Consider the following 20,520-nt stretch of genomic DNA (forward strand, 5'->3'; position numbering starts at 1 on the left):
TGTTACCCCCCCCCCCCCCCCCCCCCCCCAGCCTGGATCTTTACAGCCTTTCATGTCTGTTTAATGTCAAAGCAGCTGAACTACAAAGCTGGACAGTGCAGTCTCTACTGTCTTCTGCTTATATTTTTAGTACCACTGTCTACATGCCTTTACTCTTCAGCAGAGAAACTGTGCTCTTTCCCTTTTTGGAATCACTCTTTGTGCAATTCACCTCCAGCTCTCTTTTTTTGTACTCTGTTGTTTAAATACCTCCAAACCATCACTACCAACACTTTCAGGTCGGTTAGTTCTGTGTTTTTGAGCCTGATATACAAGTGTTAGTTCAGCACTGGGGATATTCTTAATCCTTATCAGCTAGTTAAATGTCATGCAAGTATTCTGAAAGTCTTATGGACAAAACCAAGTGATTACAGTTAACTGCTCTTCATCGTCTAATGTACCCCCCTTTGACCCTGACACAAAACATGTTTGCTGCTATGCAGTTCTTTTCTTTCTTTTTAGTTAATTTGTAAAAACACACATGCAGCTGGATTATAGGCCACATAGTTCTTAGGAAGTCGTTATTTTTTGCAGTTTTTATCCACAGCAGCTCACAATATACTAACATTTAACAATATACTAACATTTAAAAGGTTTTGCTGTTATGTTTTCAATTATAGATTGAACAGAATCTAAATAGATGAACAGTTCATAAGTCATCCGGCAACAGAATAATCACATTTTTTACAGAGTGCATCCCCTGTAGTCTGTGCATACTTAAACTTAAACCTTTGGTATTTCTCTACTGTGGATATATTGAGTGCAACAGGCTTCATTTATTACCTATTGGTTTCAATAATCCAAATGTCAACACTTATGCCAGTGTTAAGAGTAAAACTATTTCCTCTGAAAATATTGAATCACCTATGTATTCGATCTTGCTTGTTTTTCAGCTGTGACGACACTGCAAATGTTCTTTTCGGGTGCTTTTTGTTCTTTTTTTTTTTTTTTTATATTTGCCTTGTTCCAACTCATGTTTGGATAACAATAGTGGCCTCGACCTGTCAGGTGCCAGGCAGCTTTTAAATCAGGCTGGTGTTGGTTATCTTGTGCCGCCCTTTGTTCTTTTATTCTGAAAAGCCCAATCAGTTGCCTTCACTGTGTGTTAGCCTGGCTACACCATGTTTGTGCCCTTCAGTTTAAAAACTTACCTGCTGATCTTCACCTCAGTGTAACGTGCATGCCGATGCATCTTTATGTTTGGATTTCACTTTTGCTTTCTGTTTGTTTTGTGTTTTTTTGCTATTACTGTAACAGATTCAGTGCAGTTAACACACATTCACAGTTTGAATATTTAGTGTTCAGCATTCACAACTCACCTACTAGTCCCAAATATGTACATATATACAAAAATAACGTTAACTTCCACTAGCTCTGCAATGGTTTTGGTAATGAAATGGTTTTTTTTGTAAAGCCACAGAATTCTTTAAGTGTCACAGATCATTGATAATCAGTACTGGAATCTGGAAAACTGGAATTTTCCAACCTTTGATTATGTTTTTGGGGCAACAGTTTGGTTTGGGAACATTTTTCAAGATATGTCCTTTTATTATTTTTATCCTGCTTTTTTGTGGCCAGTAGTAAGTAATAATGTGAGTTAATGTGTTTTTCCCAAGTAATTTGAAAATGCTGTTGTACTGAATTTCTTTTCATGGTTTGATTGTTTTTGGTTGGCACAAAAGAACCAGTGTGATTGTTGCTAGAAATGCAAATCCCTGTTATCATGCTCGGGCTGAAGAAGCCTTTTCAAACATGTTGTGATTTGCAGATCTCACTACTAGTTGTACCTTTTGAAACACATATCATCACTGTCCTGCAGAACCTTTTATCTCAAAACAGGTGAAAACCCAAGTAGAAGGAGCATTTTACTGCTGTTCATCGTGTGGCTCAGTCCTGGTGTCTATAGTGCTATATTTGATTGGAACTAGATAAATGAAGACATACATGGCGACTTTTTTAAGATGATGCATTGGTGTCTGCACAATATAGATGACATGTGTTTTAAAGTTGTTAATTTTAAAGTGTACCTGTATGTTTCCAGTGACAGTATAATTGCAAGTTATTACATAATTTTCATACTCAACTAATCTGAAACTGTTCCAAGCCAGAGTTACAGAATGTCTTGTGATATCATGAGTTCAAATACTTGTAGTATTTTTAGACCTTACTGATGTACTGCTGCAGCTTCAGTGTTTCTGACTCCAAAAACCAAATTAATAACACTTGCTGGTGGTGTTGTTTGTGTTTTCAGCAACAACACTCGTGAAACCCATCATTCAGAGCAGTATCACATCTTGCACCGTAGTTGACATTTTTGTTAAATTTTGTCCTTTTAAAAAGTATTTCACACATTTTCTGTAACTACAGCGCAGATACAGTATGAAGCAAGAATTCAGTCATTTAAGTAAATTCACTTTTAAGGATTGCTTTTTCTGCTATCATGACTCAACACTGTGGGTGTTCGTCTGTTTGGATAACAGACTGAGTTGTGATTATAGAGTTTGGGGTTTGAACCTCACCAACAGTTCGTTTAGGGTTCATTTCCCACCGGGACCATCTGTACTCAGATCAGTATGTATTTCTCGGTCCTGTAAGGAGCTTTGGCTCACAGCGCCCACCGAACGGCAAATGTTATGTCATCCGCAGTGAAATCTAACCAACAGGCTATGCAGTAACTCATCCATGGATCTCTTTGTCCCTTTCAACACACTCACCTCTTCTCTAAAGCTACCAGAGTTGATTTGACTTGTTTGTAAATGTTTTTAAAATATATATATATGCAACCCTGTTAGTTTTCCCTACTTAGAAATCCTGTTTGAATCTTGGCGGAGAGAGTTTCTCCTCCTGAAGTTTGTCCTGCTGATTTAGTTGTTAACACTATTTAAGGTGGATGCTCGCAACAGGATGTTTTAGGCCAAATTATGCACCAAAATGAGCATACCAAGCGTGTGTCTGCAGGGTGATCTGTGTGACCCAATCATGTTAAATATGTATGTACTACAGCACTGTACGATCATTGCCACATACAGTAAGAACATACCGGGTTGAAAAGTAGAGCTGGAGCTCTGTGACAATGTTCATTTTTATCTTTAAGTGTTAGTTTAGGATGGATATCAGACACCTTGTTGCTGTCAAACCTCATGTTGCATACTACTCACAGTGACATAATGTTCTTTCTGACCTTTTGCTTGTCAAATGTTTTGAGCTTAAACTTTTCAGGATTTCCTCAGAGGTCCTTAATCTGGTCGAACATCCTGTTGCGTGAACGCATCCAGCCTTTAAACTGTCTTCTGGAATGCTTGACTTGGCAGGACAGACCTTTTCACCCTTGTGTATTTGATTGTACAGAGATTTTGTAAATAATATTAATATGATATATTCTACACCAGCAATCTTGTCTGTTGATAAAGTTGTTTCAACTGTTCAGGGTCAGGTTTCCCAAACACGACTCTGTGCTTGATTTACAATCTCAACGCAGACAGAAGACGCATCAAGACAAACCACTTTCCTCTGCAGCTATACCACCTTTACCAACAACTTTACCAGAGCTGTGACGAATAGTATTAGCAAATACTTTTAGGAGCCTGTTTTAACCTACTTGTGGTATATGACTGATGAGATTTTCCTCATTAGGACTAGATACATTTCTAGATGTTTTTCTGTGATTGTCTAAAATTTCTGGCATTCACCAATCAGGTCCATTTTACTTTGTTATTAAAAAATAACCATGCTAAATACATACTTACTCTGAATGGTGATTGAGAACTGGAGGGGAAATGTGGTATGTTGAATTAGACCTAGACACTTTAACTGGCATCAAGTCCAGGTGTCTGTTCTCTGTCTGCTGGATTTCAGTGCCGGTCGTTCACATCGGCTCCTTTGTGATCTGGATCTCGGTGTGAGAGTTTTGGGAAGCCCAGTGCTGGTTGTTGGCGTCTGTTCTGCTGCTGCTTTTAACTCTGGTTTGAAAACAGAAAGGGTTAAAAAGAAAAAGAAAAGACAATAAAAAAAAAAACGGCTTCCTGCCTTGTGCAATGCGTATGTACTGAAGTGAAGAGATTTTTTTTTTTTTTCTAAAAAGGAATTAAACTAAAACTGGATGAGATGTGTTCTGGGTGTTTATTTACTCTTCTGTATATGAAAAGAAAGAAAGGAAGCAAGAAATGTCAGGAAGAGGGGAGACAAATAAATGAGATAAGACAGAAAAAACAGCAAGCAAGAATGAGACAAAAATAGCAGAAGCAATGACAGTCATTTCCTTAAAAGGATTTAACATCATTAGGTGAGATTTCTACATCTATGGGAGCTTAAAATCCTACAGAAGAAAGATGTGGCTGCTGATTCAACAGTTATACCAATGGTTACTAACAATGAAAAATGTGTTTAAAGTGAAGCTGTGTTTGGGGGATGCAGTCACATTGTATAATCCAATAGCAATCATTCAAGTTTTGAGATTTAGTTGAACATATATATCAAGAGAATATTACTACAGAAAGACTATAGGAATGTCTCAAGGGAACTGTAAGCACACCACTGCGTATACAAACTGCCTTAACCCTACATTTAAGTCAGCATAATCTCACTTTTCTGTATAGACTAAATACAAGCCACCATATGGAGCCCTGAAACAGACAGTGGTGAAGTATTCAGATCCTTTACATTATTTATTATTATTATTATTATTGTTTATAAGTAGCAATGCCACACTGGAAAAGTTCTGCATTGAATATCGTACTTAAGTAAAAGTACATTAGTATTATTAGCAAAATGTACTTAGATTATTTAACACACTGTTGGGTTTGATCTATAATAATCAATTTCACACACCATATGTTTTGTATGTATCTTTTCAACAAGACAATTCAATGTGCTGTACATGAGGCATGACTGTAGCTGTCAAATAAATGTAGTGGAGAAAAAAAGTACAATATAACTGTGGACTATAAAGGGAATGTAAAAAATGTAAATACTGAAGTACAAGTACCTCAAATTTGTACTAAAGCACAGTACTTAAATGTATGCTATTGAAAAACAAAAGGCAGTAAAAAGTTATCAGATGACTAAATAAAATAACTGAATACATCAATAAATAGTAAACAAAGGTACCAGACATTTTAGCTAGCTAGCTAGCTGCAGCTAGCTTTCATCAGCTAAAGTTAATTTGTTAACATTAGCTTGCTGGATAAAATGTTTTAGCCACTGTTACAAGAGCTTATACACTGATTTTACAGCAGTATATGGATGATTAGGATTATCTACAGCTGGTGTAGTTTTATGATAGTTTCAGCTAGGTAGCTTCATGTTAGCTTCAGCTAGGTAGCTTGCTGAATGGTGCCAGCTCTCAGAGAACTAAATGGAGCTGAAAAATACAATGAGCTACTGAAAGACGAATAAGGGTGAAATGAGATTTAAATTACTTTTATAAACTAATAGGAAGGAAACATTTATTTTTACGCTCCGTTTTAAGTAACTGTTTCATTCATCTGTGTTGCTTGTTCAAGTTATATGTTTGCCTTTTGTCAGTTTGGGGGCTCCATATCAATGCGCCAACATTACAAGAACATTATAAAACAGGCGTTTAAAAAAGTAATAACAGGTAATAAACAAATTCTACAGAAACACCGAAGTCATTGCAGGAATTTTATCACCACAGTGGATAAAATAATGAAGATATAACATGATCATAAAGTCTGTATAGGGCCCTCTTGTACCGGAAGTGTGTAGGCTACAGTCGGCTATAACGCAACACTACGGAGTTATTATAAAATGTAGAGATAAAAAAAAACACCACATCGTAAAATATAGGGACCGTGTTACTGCTGAGACACGCTTGTGTCTCTGTGGGAATATTTAGGGACTCCTCCTCCTCCCTCCTCCCCCCCCTCTTATGTTCAGTTTGCGGGCTCAGTTGAGCTGCAGAGCACCTTCAGGGTGTTTGCGGCAGAGGTATGCGGCAGGGGAACTTTCTTTGTTGAAACTTTTAATCGCCTGTTTGTGCTTCTGCCGAACCGTGGAGCCATGAAGCGGTGACACAGAGTAGCAGAGACGTAAGTCAACACACACTTTCTTTTAACTTCTGTTATTGTGTCTTTTTTAATCCTGTTTGACTTGCACTGATGGGGCGATTTTTATTCGCTCACTCTCTCTCCAGTCTCAGTCTATGTCTCTGTCTCCCCTCCGCCTCAATCTCTTTATTGACATTTTTTGTTTTTCTGGAAATAAACTTTCACCATTTTACCTTATGAATAGTAGTACACTCAATCTCATATACAGTCATGGAAAAAATTATTAGACCACCCTTGTTTTCTTCAATTTCTTGTTCATTTTAATGCCTGGTACCACTAAAGGTACATTTGTTTGGACAAATATAATGATAACAACAAAAATAGCTCATAAGAGTTTAATTTAAGAGCTGATATCTAGCCATTTTCCATGGTTTTCTTGATAATAACCAAAATCACTTAAGCTCTTACATCAATAGCTATGGCATTGTGCTGCCAAAAACAGTGCTTTTAGGCATTCCATGTTTTCTTTTCTGTCTGTTTTAGTCACATGATACACACAGGAGTTAGTACTTGATTGCATAACCATAGTTTTTGATGACTGCAGCCATGCGTCTTGGCATGCTCTCCACCAGCTTCTGACATTATTCTGCTGTCACAGCAGCCCATTCCTGTTGCACAAATTCAAACAAATTTGCTTTGTTTTTGGGCTTGTGGTTCTCCATTTTGAGTTTGATGATTTTCCACAGGTTTTCCATTGGATTTAGATCTGGTGATTGAGCAGGCCAAGGCATGGTTCGAATGTTCTGGTTCTCCATCCAGGCTTTAACTGACCTTGCCGTGTGGCAAGGGGCATTGTCTTGTTGGAAAATCCAGTCATTCGAGGCAGGAAAGAGTTTTCCAGCTGATGGAAGAAGACTGTTTTCAAGAGTAGCCCTGTACATGACCTGGTTCATTCGCCCTTCACGCAATTACATTTGCCCTGTTCCACCCATATTGAAACAACCCCAGATCATCACTGATCCACCCCCATGTTTTACTGTAGGGGCAAGACAGTCTGGTTTGTAGGCTTCTCCAGGTTTCCTCCTAACCAGTAAGTTGGCTGGAGTGGGCATCAACCCAAAATTGGATTCATCACTGAAGAGAACCCAATCATCAACAGTCCAATCCTTGTGATCCCTAGCAAAGAGTAACCGGGCCTTCCTCTGCCTTTCGTTGATGAAGGGCTTCTTCCGTGCCCTGTGTGACTTCAGACCATCTTCAAGAAGTCGGTTTCGAGCCGTCCTTGCCGAACAAGTCACATTTCTCGACAGTGCCCACTCATTTTTAAGGTCCCTGGAGGTCTGACGACGATTCCTGACACAGGAACGGATGAGTGCACGGTCATCTCGTGGGGTAGAAAGACGTTTCCTGCCTCGACCAGCTAGCAATTTGGTAGTACCGTGTTCGGCTTGTTTTTTCTTGGTGTAATGAACGGCTGTCTTGGAGATCTTCAGTTTTTTGGCTACCTGTCTCTCACTCATGCCAATTTCCAGCAGTGCCAAGATGGCTGCCTTTGTGGCTTCACATAATTCTTTTGTTTTAGGCATTATGTGAGAGCTGACAACTTCTGAGTTGTGCTACGGCTTGAATGTAAGCAGGAAACCACTCCTGGCCTTTGCATGTGCAGTGCTGCTTATGACATGAAATGGCCTCTTATATACCCTGGGAATACAATTAAGCTTAAGCATGTCAAATAGGACATAAAGTATTATGTAATCAGCTGCATTTTTTGTCGTGTTCATTGTATTCTTCAGGTAATATACCTTTAGTGGTACCAGGCATTAAAATGAACAAGAAATTGAAGAAAACAAGGGTGGTCTAATAATTTTTTCCATGACTGTATATACTTTGGCTCATTTTTTTCTATCATCCAAACAAACTAAACAAAAATACATCTACATACTGCAACAAAAATAGATAAATGTAAAATAAATGGTCTAAATATACAATTTTGGACTTAAAAGGCAAATCCAATTTCAAGGATTTGATATTGTCATGAGAAAATATGAGAATATAGTTTTCTCGACATTTTTGTGACAAACTTCAGATGTATTTAACCCTTTCTGAATTCATGCAAATGTCTTCTTGCTGCTTGAACTGGAGTTTATTTGCTTGTAAACTCTGCTGTTTTCGTGGCTCAGTGCCAGTTTACTTTGCAGCAGGAGGGAAATTCTCTGTTGGTGATGCTGTCGATCAACACACACACGCAAACTTTACAACGTGTTCGTTTGTTGAACAACCTGTTTGAGCAACAAATGACAAAGCAAAAGAAGCTGCACAGAAACCTTTGGACGTGTGCATGAGAGCAGTTTCAACAGCACAGATATGACGGTTCTTCATATTTACTCTCTTTTTATGTTTTAAATTAGTTTGTCAGTGTTCCTTTTATTGTTTTATTTCATAATTGAAAGTTTTCTCTCGTGTAACTGAAGTCTCTGGCCTTTCCCACCTTCTTATCAACACACATACACAGCTAGTTTGTCCAGATTCTTCAAGCTTTCGCCTGATTGGATTTCCGTAACGGCCCAAATCAGACCAAGTACCTGAAATGCAAAAGCAGCACAGCTGGTGTGAAGGCCTGAGCTTTTCAAATGTAAACACATGCTGCTTCACTGCTGCTGGTTTGCACCAACAATCACTTGAGACACATTAAAGGGATGAACCAGGACTGTGGAGCTCAGCCTCGGGGTGTGATTGTCAAATGCTGTAATGTTAGCACAGTTAACATCCCACCACAAACACACTGAACTGCCACCAGCTTCTGGGAAACTGGATCTGGTGTTTGACCAAACATAACATACAACCTTTTATAAGTAGAGGAGTAGTAGTAGAAGATTATCACAGCAGCCATAAGATTATCACATGGCTGCTGTGCTACATCTTTAAGTTTCTATAATATAGTTACAGTTTAGTTTAGCTTATTGACCTGTCAGCATGATCACAGATTCATAAAAACAATTGTCATTAAAACACTGAATTATTTTGTGGTTGCAATAAGATGTCAATGCTAAATACACGATGTGTTAACTTGAGATTTAATATTTAATATTTAATACATGCCTTTAGCTTACAGCTGTTGCAGTAATTGTTTGGTGTCCTGTTTCAAAATGAAAACAGTGAAAGAAGTCGTTTTTGCTGCGTAACAAGAAGTGAGAGCGTTTGCTTTTTGAGATGGAAATAAGCGGGTGGGGACAAAAGGTGTCAAACAAGCTGCCTGTAATTACTATCTATTCTTTAGTGGCTACGCTGCCTGTTGTTTAATGCCAGTGTGGTCTGTGCAGTACAAACATTTAAGCACACCCACAGCAACTTAAATAAGATAAAGAAAATTAAAAGAAAATATTTTCCAGTGTTCTGAGAGCAGGTGGGCCAGTGTTTCTTGCCTGATGTTATTCAGCAGGCTTATGTTTCAGCCACAGACATGAATGAGGAAAAACAGAAGCAGAACTATAAGCAGTCACACTATTGCTTTCAGCAAATTACCCACTTTTATCTTGCAGCAAAAAGTGTACACAGACTGACAGACTGAGACTGTTTCCAGGTCAATTCTAAAAAGTTCTCATTTCACACTCAACAGGAAAATGTCTGAACTGTCTCCTTCCACTTTTGGTTGGCAAACAACAATTGTGCAAAAAACACAAGTTGCTTTTATTTTTTGAGATTTTCAAGTTTCAATTTAATTAGATTAATTTAAGTACATGAATGCAGTTGAGTTTCTGGCGCTTTGCCTGTCTACTCAGCTATTACTGCTCATACTAACTACCTACTTCTTCTTCTAGTAATCCAAACAAATGTTCTCTTGTTTTTGAATAGTAGATGCCTAATGTTTGAATGACACTATTCCAGAATTGGCCCTTAATCAGCTGCGAGATTTTATATGAATTGATTCCTCTTATTCATCATATGACAAACACACAACAAATTTAAAAATATAATTTAAAATGTCATCCTGGCTCTTCTGTGTGTGGGACCTTCACATTACTTGGATTCTTTATTTCAAATGATAAAAGTTCCAAATGTGGCTTAGAGTTTGGATGTGTATTCTTGTTGAAGATCAGACATTTTCAGGCTTTCTTTTGACGAGCTTGAAACAAGATGTCATCTTCTGCTCACAGGATGATTGTTAACAGTTAAGTGCAACATCCAAGAAGTCTTGTATGTTACTTCACCAATGTCTTTTTTATGTAATGTGTTTGGTAGCTGGCAGCGCTCATTTTAAACTAGTTTGGATGAAACAAACAAAAACAAAATGTAATTTTATACAGCAAAATATAAAGTAGATGAATGGACAGGAAAGGCGCTTTAACTCTTTATGATGCTGACAATCATGGTTTAATTTCCGCCTGTTGTGGTTTCTGTGTTTTCTCAGTGACCGAGGAGGAGGAGGAGGAAGAAGGATTAAAAAGAAATGGAAGGAGGTCCTTGACGTTTACTGAAGATCTTTAATCAAGTGACAGAACAAGCCCAGCCAATGAAAACGTGCTTTTAATTTAGAGACAAAGGGAGAACATTCAGGAGTTCTGACCTCCAGCATCCGTTGTAACAGAGGGAGCGGATACTGATGTCAATCTGCCTTTTGATTGGCTGGAGCGATGGCCGTCACCAAGGAGGAGAAGCTCGATGGAGGCAGAAGGGCATCGGGGGTCACGACCTCACCAGAAGGTGGCTGGGGTTGGATGGTCGTCGCTGGCTGTTTCCTCGCCACCATCTGCATCCGGGCAGTGACCAGGTGAGAGTGTGTGTGTGTGTGAGAGAGAGTGAGAGAGAGAGAGGACCAGCAGGATTGTTCTAAAACTCTAATTACCCTCCCAAAGAACAAAAGCACATACATACATAGAGATGCAGTGACATGTAGTGAGTTTACAGTTTGGAGTTTTGGTAAACTTATAAATATGCTAAGTTTTTATTTTCAGTTCTTTAAAAGTGCTTGGTTATGGATTTGTACGTTTTCGTATTTCCATGTCAGGAAGATTTGAGCTCCTATTAAATGTCAGAACACTGAAAACATCATACTTTTACCTGGAACAATATCAGACAGTGAGGCTGAATTCTCCTGTTCTTGCCTGCTACTGAACATGACTTGACCTGTGAGACATTTGTAGCTTCTGGATTTGCAGTATTGTGTGGCGTACAATTCTGCCATGTAGCTGTTCTCAACACAGCTTCATGCTCTTAGCTTTGGTCATTAACACCTCTATGTTATTACTTGGCAAGACTCCATTCCCACACAGCTCATATTGTTTAAGCCACTAGTCTGAGTCAGCAGCAATATGTTCTTTTTTCCACTAAGACTTTGAAATCCTGCTGAGATGTTTCCATCGCCCAACTTTGCACAGTCAGCACATTTCCTCCACAACTCAGCTGTTAGCTGACACATGATTTCCACTGCCATTGCCACATTGACAGAGATTCAATTGAGCTATGTCATAATCTACATACAGTAGTAGTTCTTTTTTCTCCATCAAATGCAATGAGTGATGCAGGTGCATGGGTCAGTTTTTTTTCCACCCCTGCAGAAACAAACACAGTTCCTAGTCGTGGTACCTTCACCTTGCTTGTGTGTTCCAACAAGCTCAGCTGGCAGTGCTTGTCTCTGCTTCCTCTTCAGGTCAGCAGTAGAGTTAGCAATGACTAAGACCGTAGTGCAGATGTGATTGGGTATTCCAAACATGGAGAAAAAGTGGGAAAATCTGAATTAAAAATGTCTGTGTTTGATTGACAGCAGCTGACAGGCTGTCAGAGTGCCGGTGTTACACTGTAGGGAGCGACAGACAAAGAAAACAAACTTGCACTGTAGCCTACAAGTAATGGGCAGACAAATGGTATTGAAGAGTACGAACCACACCTGTGTGTGTGAGAGAGAGAGAACTAGAAAGAGAGAGAACAACAGGTTTACATATGACAGTTAAATGGCTGTAGTCATTTTTACAATTTATCAGTGACTGGCTTTCTTCCCTCTTGCCTCAACTTTGACAAAGGCCTGATCTGATCTGGTCAGGTGCCATGGGACTGGGGAGTACTCTCTGAGGTTACATAATAGACAATGAGAGTCATAAAACACAGGACAGGGAGGACAGAGCGCCTAGATTGGCTGATATCAATGTCAGCCAGAAACCGAAAAACACCTCACTCTATTTTATCAACTTCCGACCTAAGTCATCTAATAATTATTGCATAAGGCCGGGGCTCAAAATCATGCCCTGACAGCGAAAAGTAATTTTGCTATTGACTGCCTTGACAAATGTTCATCCTGACCTGCAGATGCGATGTCAAGTCAAACAGACTGACTGATAATCTTTGATCAGCTCTCACCTTCAGTACCCTTTAGTGACTCTCTGAGTATAATAAATGTGTTTTGTAAGTTGGTATAAAAGAATCCCTGTCATAAACCTTGTGTCTCCAGTTTATTGCCTCATTTAAAGCGGTATTGTCTTGGATTTCCTGGTAATGAAGTTTTGTTTCAGCTGCTCATACTCACTAGTCTAACTCTCCCCCTCATACTGTATCTGAGAAAGAGCTTCCAGACTGTGACAGAATTTCAACAGCAAATAGAAAATCTTATTTATGAAAAGAGTATAGGTATAACTCTTGTGCTGCATAGTCATAGTAAAGTAAAATGGACATTTATCAATATGACATTTTTTGCAGACTATTATGTAAAAATGCACTCAATCCAACCTCCCCGTCTCTGTATCCAGATGTGTTTCCATGTTCTTTGTGGAGTTCCAGCTCCACTTTGAGAAGGATTATTCCACCACCGCGTGGATCCACAGTCTGATCGACTCCACCACCATGCTCTGTGGTAAGACCATCGCTACCAGTGTATGATGGCAGATCAATGCTGCAGTTAAACCAGATTTGGCAAAGCAAACTCTACTTGTATTTGTTGGGGATCCCATTGGCCTGTTTGATGCAGGTGCAAGTGTTGCAGTGATTTCTTAAACTGTGAAACTGTGAGAAGCTTTCAGCATTTTCTTGAACTACGGCCTTTACGTGAATGAAAACATCGGACACGTTTTCTGAATTGTCATTCACTATTTGATGCAGATCCAGATGCAGATGTGATATATTTGATGGACAAGATTCATGTTACAATTTAAAAACCAGCACTGACAGTGGTAGAAATTAGACAGTGAAGATAATAAATATGTACAAAAGTGAATTCAAGTTCAAATTCATTTATTATTCCAAGTATTAAAAACTACAGTTGAAATGAATTTTGTTTTCGTCAGGACCAGGGTACATGTTTAGCAGAGTAGTGTTTGGGTACATCAAAACTGGAGTGCAATATGAGATCAGTTCAAATAAAGTGCAAAAGGAAGCTTACAAGTTTTAGATATGAATTGTTGTGGGTGAACATATAGGCAACTGCTCAACCATCAGTCAGTGAAATAAGAGTAATACATACAAACCGTGTTTCCAGCTCCTCTGGGTGGTTTCCTGGGGAACCGTCTCTCCTGCAGAGCTACAGTGATCCTGGGAGGTCTGCTGTCTTCTGCTGGTCTGGTCCTCAGCTCCTTCGCTTCCAGTCTGGAATATCTATACATCTTCCTGGGCATCCTCACAGGTACACAAACACCTAATGCCTACCATTTCATAGAGGATCTTAAAGGGAAAATTCACCACTTTTTAATGTGACTGTCCAATCAGTGTTGATGGTAAATGTAGTCAACTGGAGCAATAAATTCCTCAATGCAACCTCAAGCTGCATTTCACCAGTTGGGAATGTAAACTCTTTTTTGCTCATTATGGGGGGGGTCACATTTTTATGATCCGGTTGAATGCACTTAATTTAAGTCGCTTTGAACAAAAGCATCTGCCAAGTGAATGCAATGTAATACATGTATAGCAGGGCGTATCAGATCAGTTCAGATTTGGCATCATTTAGCTGGTATTGCCAAACTCCGAACTCTTTTATCCATCCTCTGCAGGTCTTGGCTTTGCTCTCAGCTACACACCAGCCATAGCGATGGTTGGGAGGTACTTCAGTGAGAGGAAAGCTCTGGCCTATGGCATCGCCCTGTCTGGTAGTGACATCTTTACTTACCTGTTGCTTTGTTTTTTCTCATTCATACCTTACTTTCCCAACCTCTCTTCTACTTCTCTTCGTTCTCCTTTTTTCAAATTTCTTTTACTGTTTTCCTGTGTGCTTTTCTCTAGTCTGTTTTGAATTTCCTCTCCCTGTTCCTCTCCTCTACTCTCCTTGCCTCATTTCATCCCATCAAATCCAATTTCACCTCATCTTCAGGTAGTGGCATTGGGACCTTCATCCTGGCTCCTGCAGTCCAACTGCTTATAGAGCATTACTCCTGGAGAGGAGCTCTGCTCGTCCTGGGAGGATTTGTTTCCAACCTGTGTGTCTGTGGTGCTCTGATGAGGCCGCTGGACCCAAGAGGAGGTGAAACGTAAGTCCTCACTTTATAGGAATGGTTAGACATTTTGGGAAACAGGCTTATTCACTGTCTTAATTAGAGTTAGATGAGTAGATGGATACCCTTGTCGGTGTGCTAATAAATGGAGCTAGAACGAGGAGCCGGTTAGCTTAGCTTAGCATAAGGACATCTACAAAGCTCAGTAATTCACAGATTATATGTTGTTTGTTTAATTCATAGACAAGCCGAAAAGTAAAAATGACAACTTGTAGTTTTGTAGAGAGCAGTGACTTCCTGAAGTGAAGTTTTGTCGTCACAGAGGTTACCAGGCAACCAGCGGAGACTCCAGGAAGTCACTGCCCCTGTCCAAGAAATAGTCCAGCACATAGCCTCCTGTAAAACCAAAACTTGTCGTTGTTAATTAGTGAGCTAGTAGGAAGATTATTTAACTTTGGACATAGCCAGGTTAGCTATCTCCCTTTGCTTCCAGTCTTTATGCTAAGCTAAGCTAACTGTGTCCTGGCACTACTGTAGCTCCATACTTAATGCACAGATATGAGAGTGGTATCGATCTTCTCATGTGACTCTCGCCAGAAAGCAAATAAGCATATTTCTCAAAATCTTGAACTAATCCTTTAAGGACTAAAATGTACCCAATTCAATTTCTTGATCTATTTCAATGTATTTTCTTCGATTCTGTTCTATTCCATCTACAGATTATTGGAGAACAATATGGCAAACCTGGAGACAGATTGTTCCGAAGACACTGAACAAGGTTCAAAGCAGCTGGAAATTAACCACTTCAAGGACACTCAAGGGCTACTCATAGCCAATGGAGCACTCAAAAACTTCACACTTGAAAACCACAAAATAAGTCAGGGGAACATAGCGCTGCTATCAAGCCCAAGCCTGCCTGATCCTAGTTTAACAGATCTTAAGATGGCTGAATGCATTTTATTTAGCAACAAGCTAACAGACACAAAGCTAGGGGAGACCAAACTCTCAGATGCCAAACTAGCAAATGGTAGCTCAATTGAGGACTTGAAATTGGTGGAAAGTATAAACTTGAACAACAAGGCAGCTGACATGGATGCTAAGATAGAAGACTCAGGACTCACCGACACCAAACCAACAGATGCCTATCACTTAGATAAAACCGTTAGCCCTCCTCCAGAACCTTCAGTGAACACAGAAATGTTGTCCAGAGGTCGCTGTTTTTTTCTCAAGTCCAAAGAGGAGTTTGGATTTCTCGTGTCACCCGACTTCCTGATTCTGTCCTTGTCCCTCCTGTTTCTGGCTTATGGCTGCAGTGCTCCAATAGTTTACCTGGTTCCCTATGCCCTCAGCGTGGGGGTGGGGCACAAGCAGGCTGCCTTCCTAATGTCCATATTTGGAGTCAGCGGCATTGTGGGTAACATCACCTTTGGATGGATCACGGACAGGAAGTAAGTAGGGGCTGGAGGTGGGATTTAGTGTGTGAAATAAATGGCAGGTATAAAGCCTAATACTGATAGATTTCCTTCCCTCTAGGTGTGTGAAGAGGTATCGCATGCTAAGCTACATGCTGGCGATAGGCATGGAGGGCCTCTGCTGTATGTTCATCCCCCTCCTTCACTCCTTCTCCCTCCTGGTCCCATTTTCTGTACTCTACGGCTACTTTGATGGAGCGTATGTAGCGCTCATCCCAGTGGTGACCTTTGATGTCGTGGGCTCCACCTACCTGACCTCCGCTCTGGGTGTGGTCTACTTCCTGCATGCCATCCCCTACCTGGTCAGCCCACCAATAGGAGGTAAGTGTTCATACGTTTATTAACTGTTTGAAGGTGTCCTGTAAAATTCTTGTGGGTATCACTGTCACATTCAGTGATTCCTCTTGACATATAAACATGTGAGACCAGGCTTGAGATGTTTGGTGGCTTTAATCTAATTTCAGAGGTTCTAGCAGTGCTAGTTTCTCAAAATCTTGACCACATGTACCACAGCTACCTGCCTCTGAGGTATAACATATTTCCTGTGTCACCGTCTCCAGGTTGGTTAGTAGACGGGACCGGAAACTACGCAGCAACCTTCTTCCTCAGTGGGGCTTCCTTCATGTTCAGCTCTGTGGTTCTAGCAGCTGCCATGTTAGTCAGATACTGCCGGAGGTCCAAGTCTAACTCAGCTGCACATTTTAGTCCCAATCTCACTGCTGCTGGAGCTCGGGAGGGCATCATATGACAATGCCAATCAAGATGCTGCTCCTCTATCTGCGCGGAGGTGCACCTCACCACTACTGAAATGTGGGTTTACAAAGAATATAGTAAAGGTGCTATTTTGATGTCTGAGGTCCCAAGTTCAGGCTCAACAAGAGCCAGAAGAACCAAAGCTGTCTTAAGACACACCGATTGTGTTATAATGAGTTTTCTGTTTGTTGTTTAATGTGGATATTCTGTTTTGTAAAACCTAAGGGCTTTCTTACTTCCTGGACACCAAGATTTGCAAGCAGGTTGCCTTTAACATTCACAGGCTTTAGTGAGCTTTCCTGTAATATTGAGATGTACAAACTGTTTACTCCCAATTGAATACATTCTTAAGTGTTGCTTTTATTTTTAGGTTTTTTATTATCATGATACCTCTGTTCTAGTAGAACTTTTTAACATTGCTCATGTGATTTCTGTGTTTGTGTTGCTGGCTGCCAGTTTGCCGCTGTGTTAGTGGAAGATGCACAGGACCAAAACAATGCAGACTGAGAATAGACAAGGAATACTGCACACTTTTCATCACTTTTACCATATTGTATTTCATTATGATGTCTAGGTCAGTACACTACCATAAAGTTATGATCAATCTTGAACAATCTATAGTGGCCATTTTTCATCAAGTATACTTGATTGTATTAATGTGGAAACAAACGATAATTTCAATACCTCAGATTGCACTACAAGTAGTTATAACAATATGAAACTGTCTTTTAACCTACACCACTGGAGCTGGTCTCTGAGGGATGAATATTTGGAAAATGTGATATTCATACAGTGATTAGTGATATAAGGGATTACTTGAAGGACATGAATCTTGCTTTTTTTAAATGTTGGAGTTCCTTTTCCCCCCATACATTCCTATGACTTCAATTTTGTGATTTAGTTTTATTATTTTGATGTTTAGTATGATTAATGTTATTATTTACAACAACAAATATCAAAACGGGTGAGACAAGCAAAGGCAATGTGCTGATGTCAGGGTACTGTGACTATTTCCAGTGACTTATGTCTGATTTGAAAAGTATGTGAACTTCTGTTTCAGACTTTGAGGTTTCTTACAGGGACCATTAACCTCTTTGACTATGAAAATCACATTAAAAATATCACTTGAGACCATGAAAGTCTATGCAAATCACTTTTTGGCCAGTGTTTAGTGGTTGTATTGGTATTTCAACAGGTAAAAAGGACTGGCTATAATCTGTCATATATAACCCTCATGAATGAAATCAAGTCCTTTTGAGGCAGAAATAATCTTTAAGTCACAAGGTAGGAACTGCAATCACTTTTTGGCAAGTGGAAACTGCATGTTACTGGTTGCATTGGCCCTTTAAAGATATTTCAACTGGTAAAAAAACAGCTTTAACAGGCTGCGCGCGCTCCCGCGGACGATCAGTTAATTGGCGTGACACCTGTCAGCAACTCGGTGGTGTCTGTATAATATAGAAATATTAATATTTAAACGTTTTGTTTCGCCCCGGGCTAAAATTTGAGATCACGTAGATTAATTTGAAGGTGCAGCTGCCGGAGAACAGGTACAAAAATAACGTTTTGGACCGGTGTCGTGCTTTGAAACTGACCTTTAACGTACAAGTGCTGAGGTCATAAATGGGGCTAGCTCAACCCTAGCCCCAGCACGTGCCTCCCGTGTAACGTTATTAGCATACACTCAGAGGTAACCATCGGTTTCGCCAAAAGGTAATTAACAGGCGATGTCTGAAATATCCAGAAAGCCATTTAAAAATATGCCGTTTCTGTTGATAATCAAACGTATATTCCGTTTCCGGAGTTGCGCCTCTGTTTCCGAATGTAAACAAAGATGGCCGAAGAAACCGGTGGTTACCTCGGTGACTCCACGTTGTTAACCCTCTAACGCCTCTTTTGGACAACAGAGGACCAGCCAACTGTCCTTAAGATGTCCTCACTCAAGCAACGGTGGAAAATAACAAAGTACATTTACTTAGGTATTGAACTGAAGTGCAGTTTTGAGGTAAATTTACTTGAGTATTTCCGTTTTATGTTAGCTACTTTATACTTGAACTGCACTATATTTAATCCAGCGTTTAGATTTTTAGATAAAGAATAGTCACCTGGACTATTCTGTTCTAATATGTTCTGTTTAATTGGTTCTTTTCTATCATGTTCTGTTCAGCTCAATTATGTTCTAGTCTACTCTGTTCTGTTGAGCCTAGTTTATTTATTGCTGCTCTGTTGAATCTACTTCTGTTGAGTTTATTCTAATATGTTCTATTGTATTGTACTCTGTTCTGTTATGTTCTATTGGATCTATTCTATTCTGTGCTGTTGATTCTATCCTATTCTTTTCCATTGTACTCTGCTGTTTTATTTTGATATCTTACTTTCTGTTTATTCTATTCTATTCAGTTCTGTTTAATTGTTTATTTTTTGTTCTGTTCTTCTCTGTGTTGTTATATTATACTCTATTCTACAGTTTCTCTCAGCATTGGGAAAAACACTTCTCACTCTAGTTGGAATCAGCCTAACAACTTAAAGTAAGATGCATCAGATATAATGTTATTCACACATTGTTGTGTTAAAAAGCTTTTAGAGATGTACTTTGCATTTCTGGTTTCATTTAGTTTCCTGTTGGCGGTGTGCCAGAGACGGAGGACATGATGCCACAACAAGATGATTGTAGCAGTGGTGGTGTGATGATTCTAGAGCTGCTATTAAGCACTGTTAACGTTCAGCAGCCATACAGGGAAAAGACACACATCAAGTCTTTTTTTCCTTGTTTTTCAAGTGACTAAAGATGGAAGTACAATTATCCAGTGAATAACCATTATCAAAACAACTTTACAGTATATACAACAGATTCATGCAGGTTGTAGTGAGTTGTAGAGCATCATTAGCTGAAGTAACATAGATTGAAGGAACGTTTGTACTCCAAAAAAAGAGATTACAGACATCACAACATCACCATGTCTAACCACCTCCAAGTATCCATAGATATTATTTAAATGTTAGCCACCAATTCTACTTGAAGATTTAAGGTTCAGGGGACCATTTGACCTCTGACTGACTTGTTACTACTTTGCTTGCAGTGTTGTTTTCTCCTCTGAATAACTTTGTCAGCTGAAGCTGTGAAATGTAAATGTAGCTGAGATCCCTTTGGCTGTGTAGAAAATTTGTAACGGAAGAAATTAAATTAATTAGCTGCACACCACCTTTTAAGTGTGTGTGTGTGTGTGTGTGTGTGTGTGTGTGTGTGTGTGTGTGTGTGTGTGTGTGTTATAGATCTGGCAGGTTGTCTGCAGGTGTTGTCCTCTCCCATCCTGAAAAAGATGTTTCTGTTCCACGCTGGAAGCCTCCACATCCTCCAGACTGGGTTCCTCAAGCTACAGCTGCCATGAAGGTCCAACAGGGTGAAGTTGGTGTTTTCAGCCACTAGGGGGCTGTAGACTCATGTGTGCAGCTTTAGTTTGTCTAGTCCATCAGTTAGTCAGTCAGTTGATCATTTTGTACATTACAAAAAAAAAAGATTTGAAGTTTATTCAAAACAAATGGTCTACCAGCAGGCAGCTATTGGACTGTGAGGAAGTGAAAATGCTGCTTGATGAAACCAAAACAACAAGGTAAAAAAAAAAACAGCTTTAAATTCTCTTCTTAAAAATCATCCACAGACTCTATGCTGTCTTTCGATAGATCTAAACTGTATGAACTTGTATAATTGGGTGGCATAATTTATTTTTAGTCTCCATGATGGAATAATAAATTGATAAATATTGTCAAACTAGTAATATTGAAGCTTTGAGTTTCATGAAGAAAAATTACTGTCATTACCAACTGCCAAGATGTTGATTTAAG

At 39.5% G+C, this 20,520-nt stretch overlaps 1 protein-coding gene across 1 annotated transcript; it reads left to right on the top strand.

The window, feature by feature from the left end:
* Positions 1–6,052: 6,052 nt before the first annotated feature.
* LOC139294396 (monocarboxylate transporter 12-B-like) lies at positions 6,053–17,001 on the top strand. The gene is given in 9 exon segments (XM_070916281.1): positions 6,053–6,086; positions 10,453–10,812; positions 12,782–12,885; positions 13,507–13,650; positions 14,015–14,110; positions 14,332–14,492; positions 15,554–15,900; positions 15,986–16,245; positions 16,485–17,001. Coding segments are annotated over 8 exon segments (1,437 nt in total). The 5' UTR covers positions 6,053–6,086; positions 10,453–10,675; the 3' UTR covers positions 16,673–17,001.
* Positions 17,002–20,520: the final 3,519 nt, after the last annotated feature.

Source organism: Enoplosus armatus, chromosome 12 (assembly GCF_043641665.1).
Source record: "Enoplosus armatus isolate fEnoArm2 chromosome 12, fEnoArm2.hap1, whole genome shotgun sequence".
In the NCBI taxonomy this organism is placed as follows: Eukaryota; Metazoa; Chordata; class Actinopteri; order Centrarchiformes; family Enoplosidae; genus Enoplosus; species Enoplosus armatus.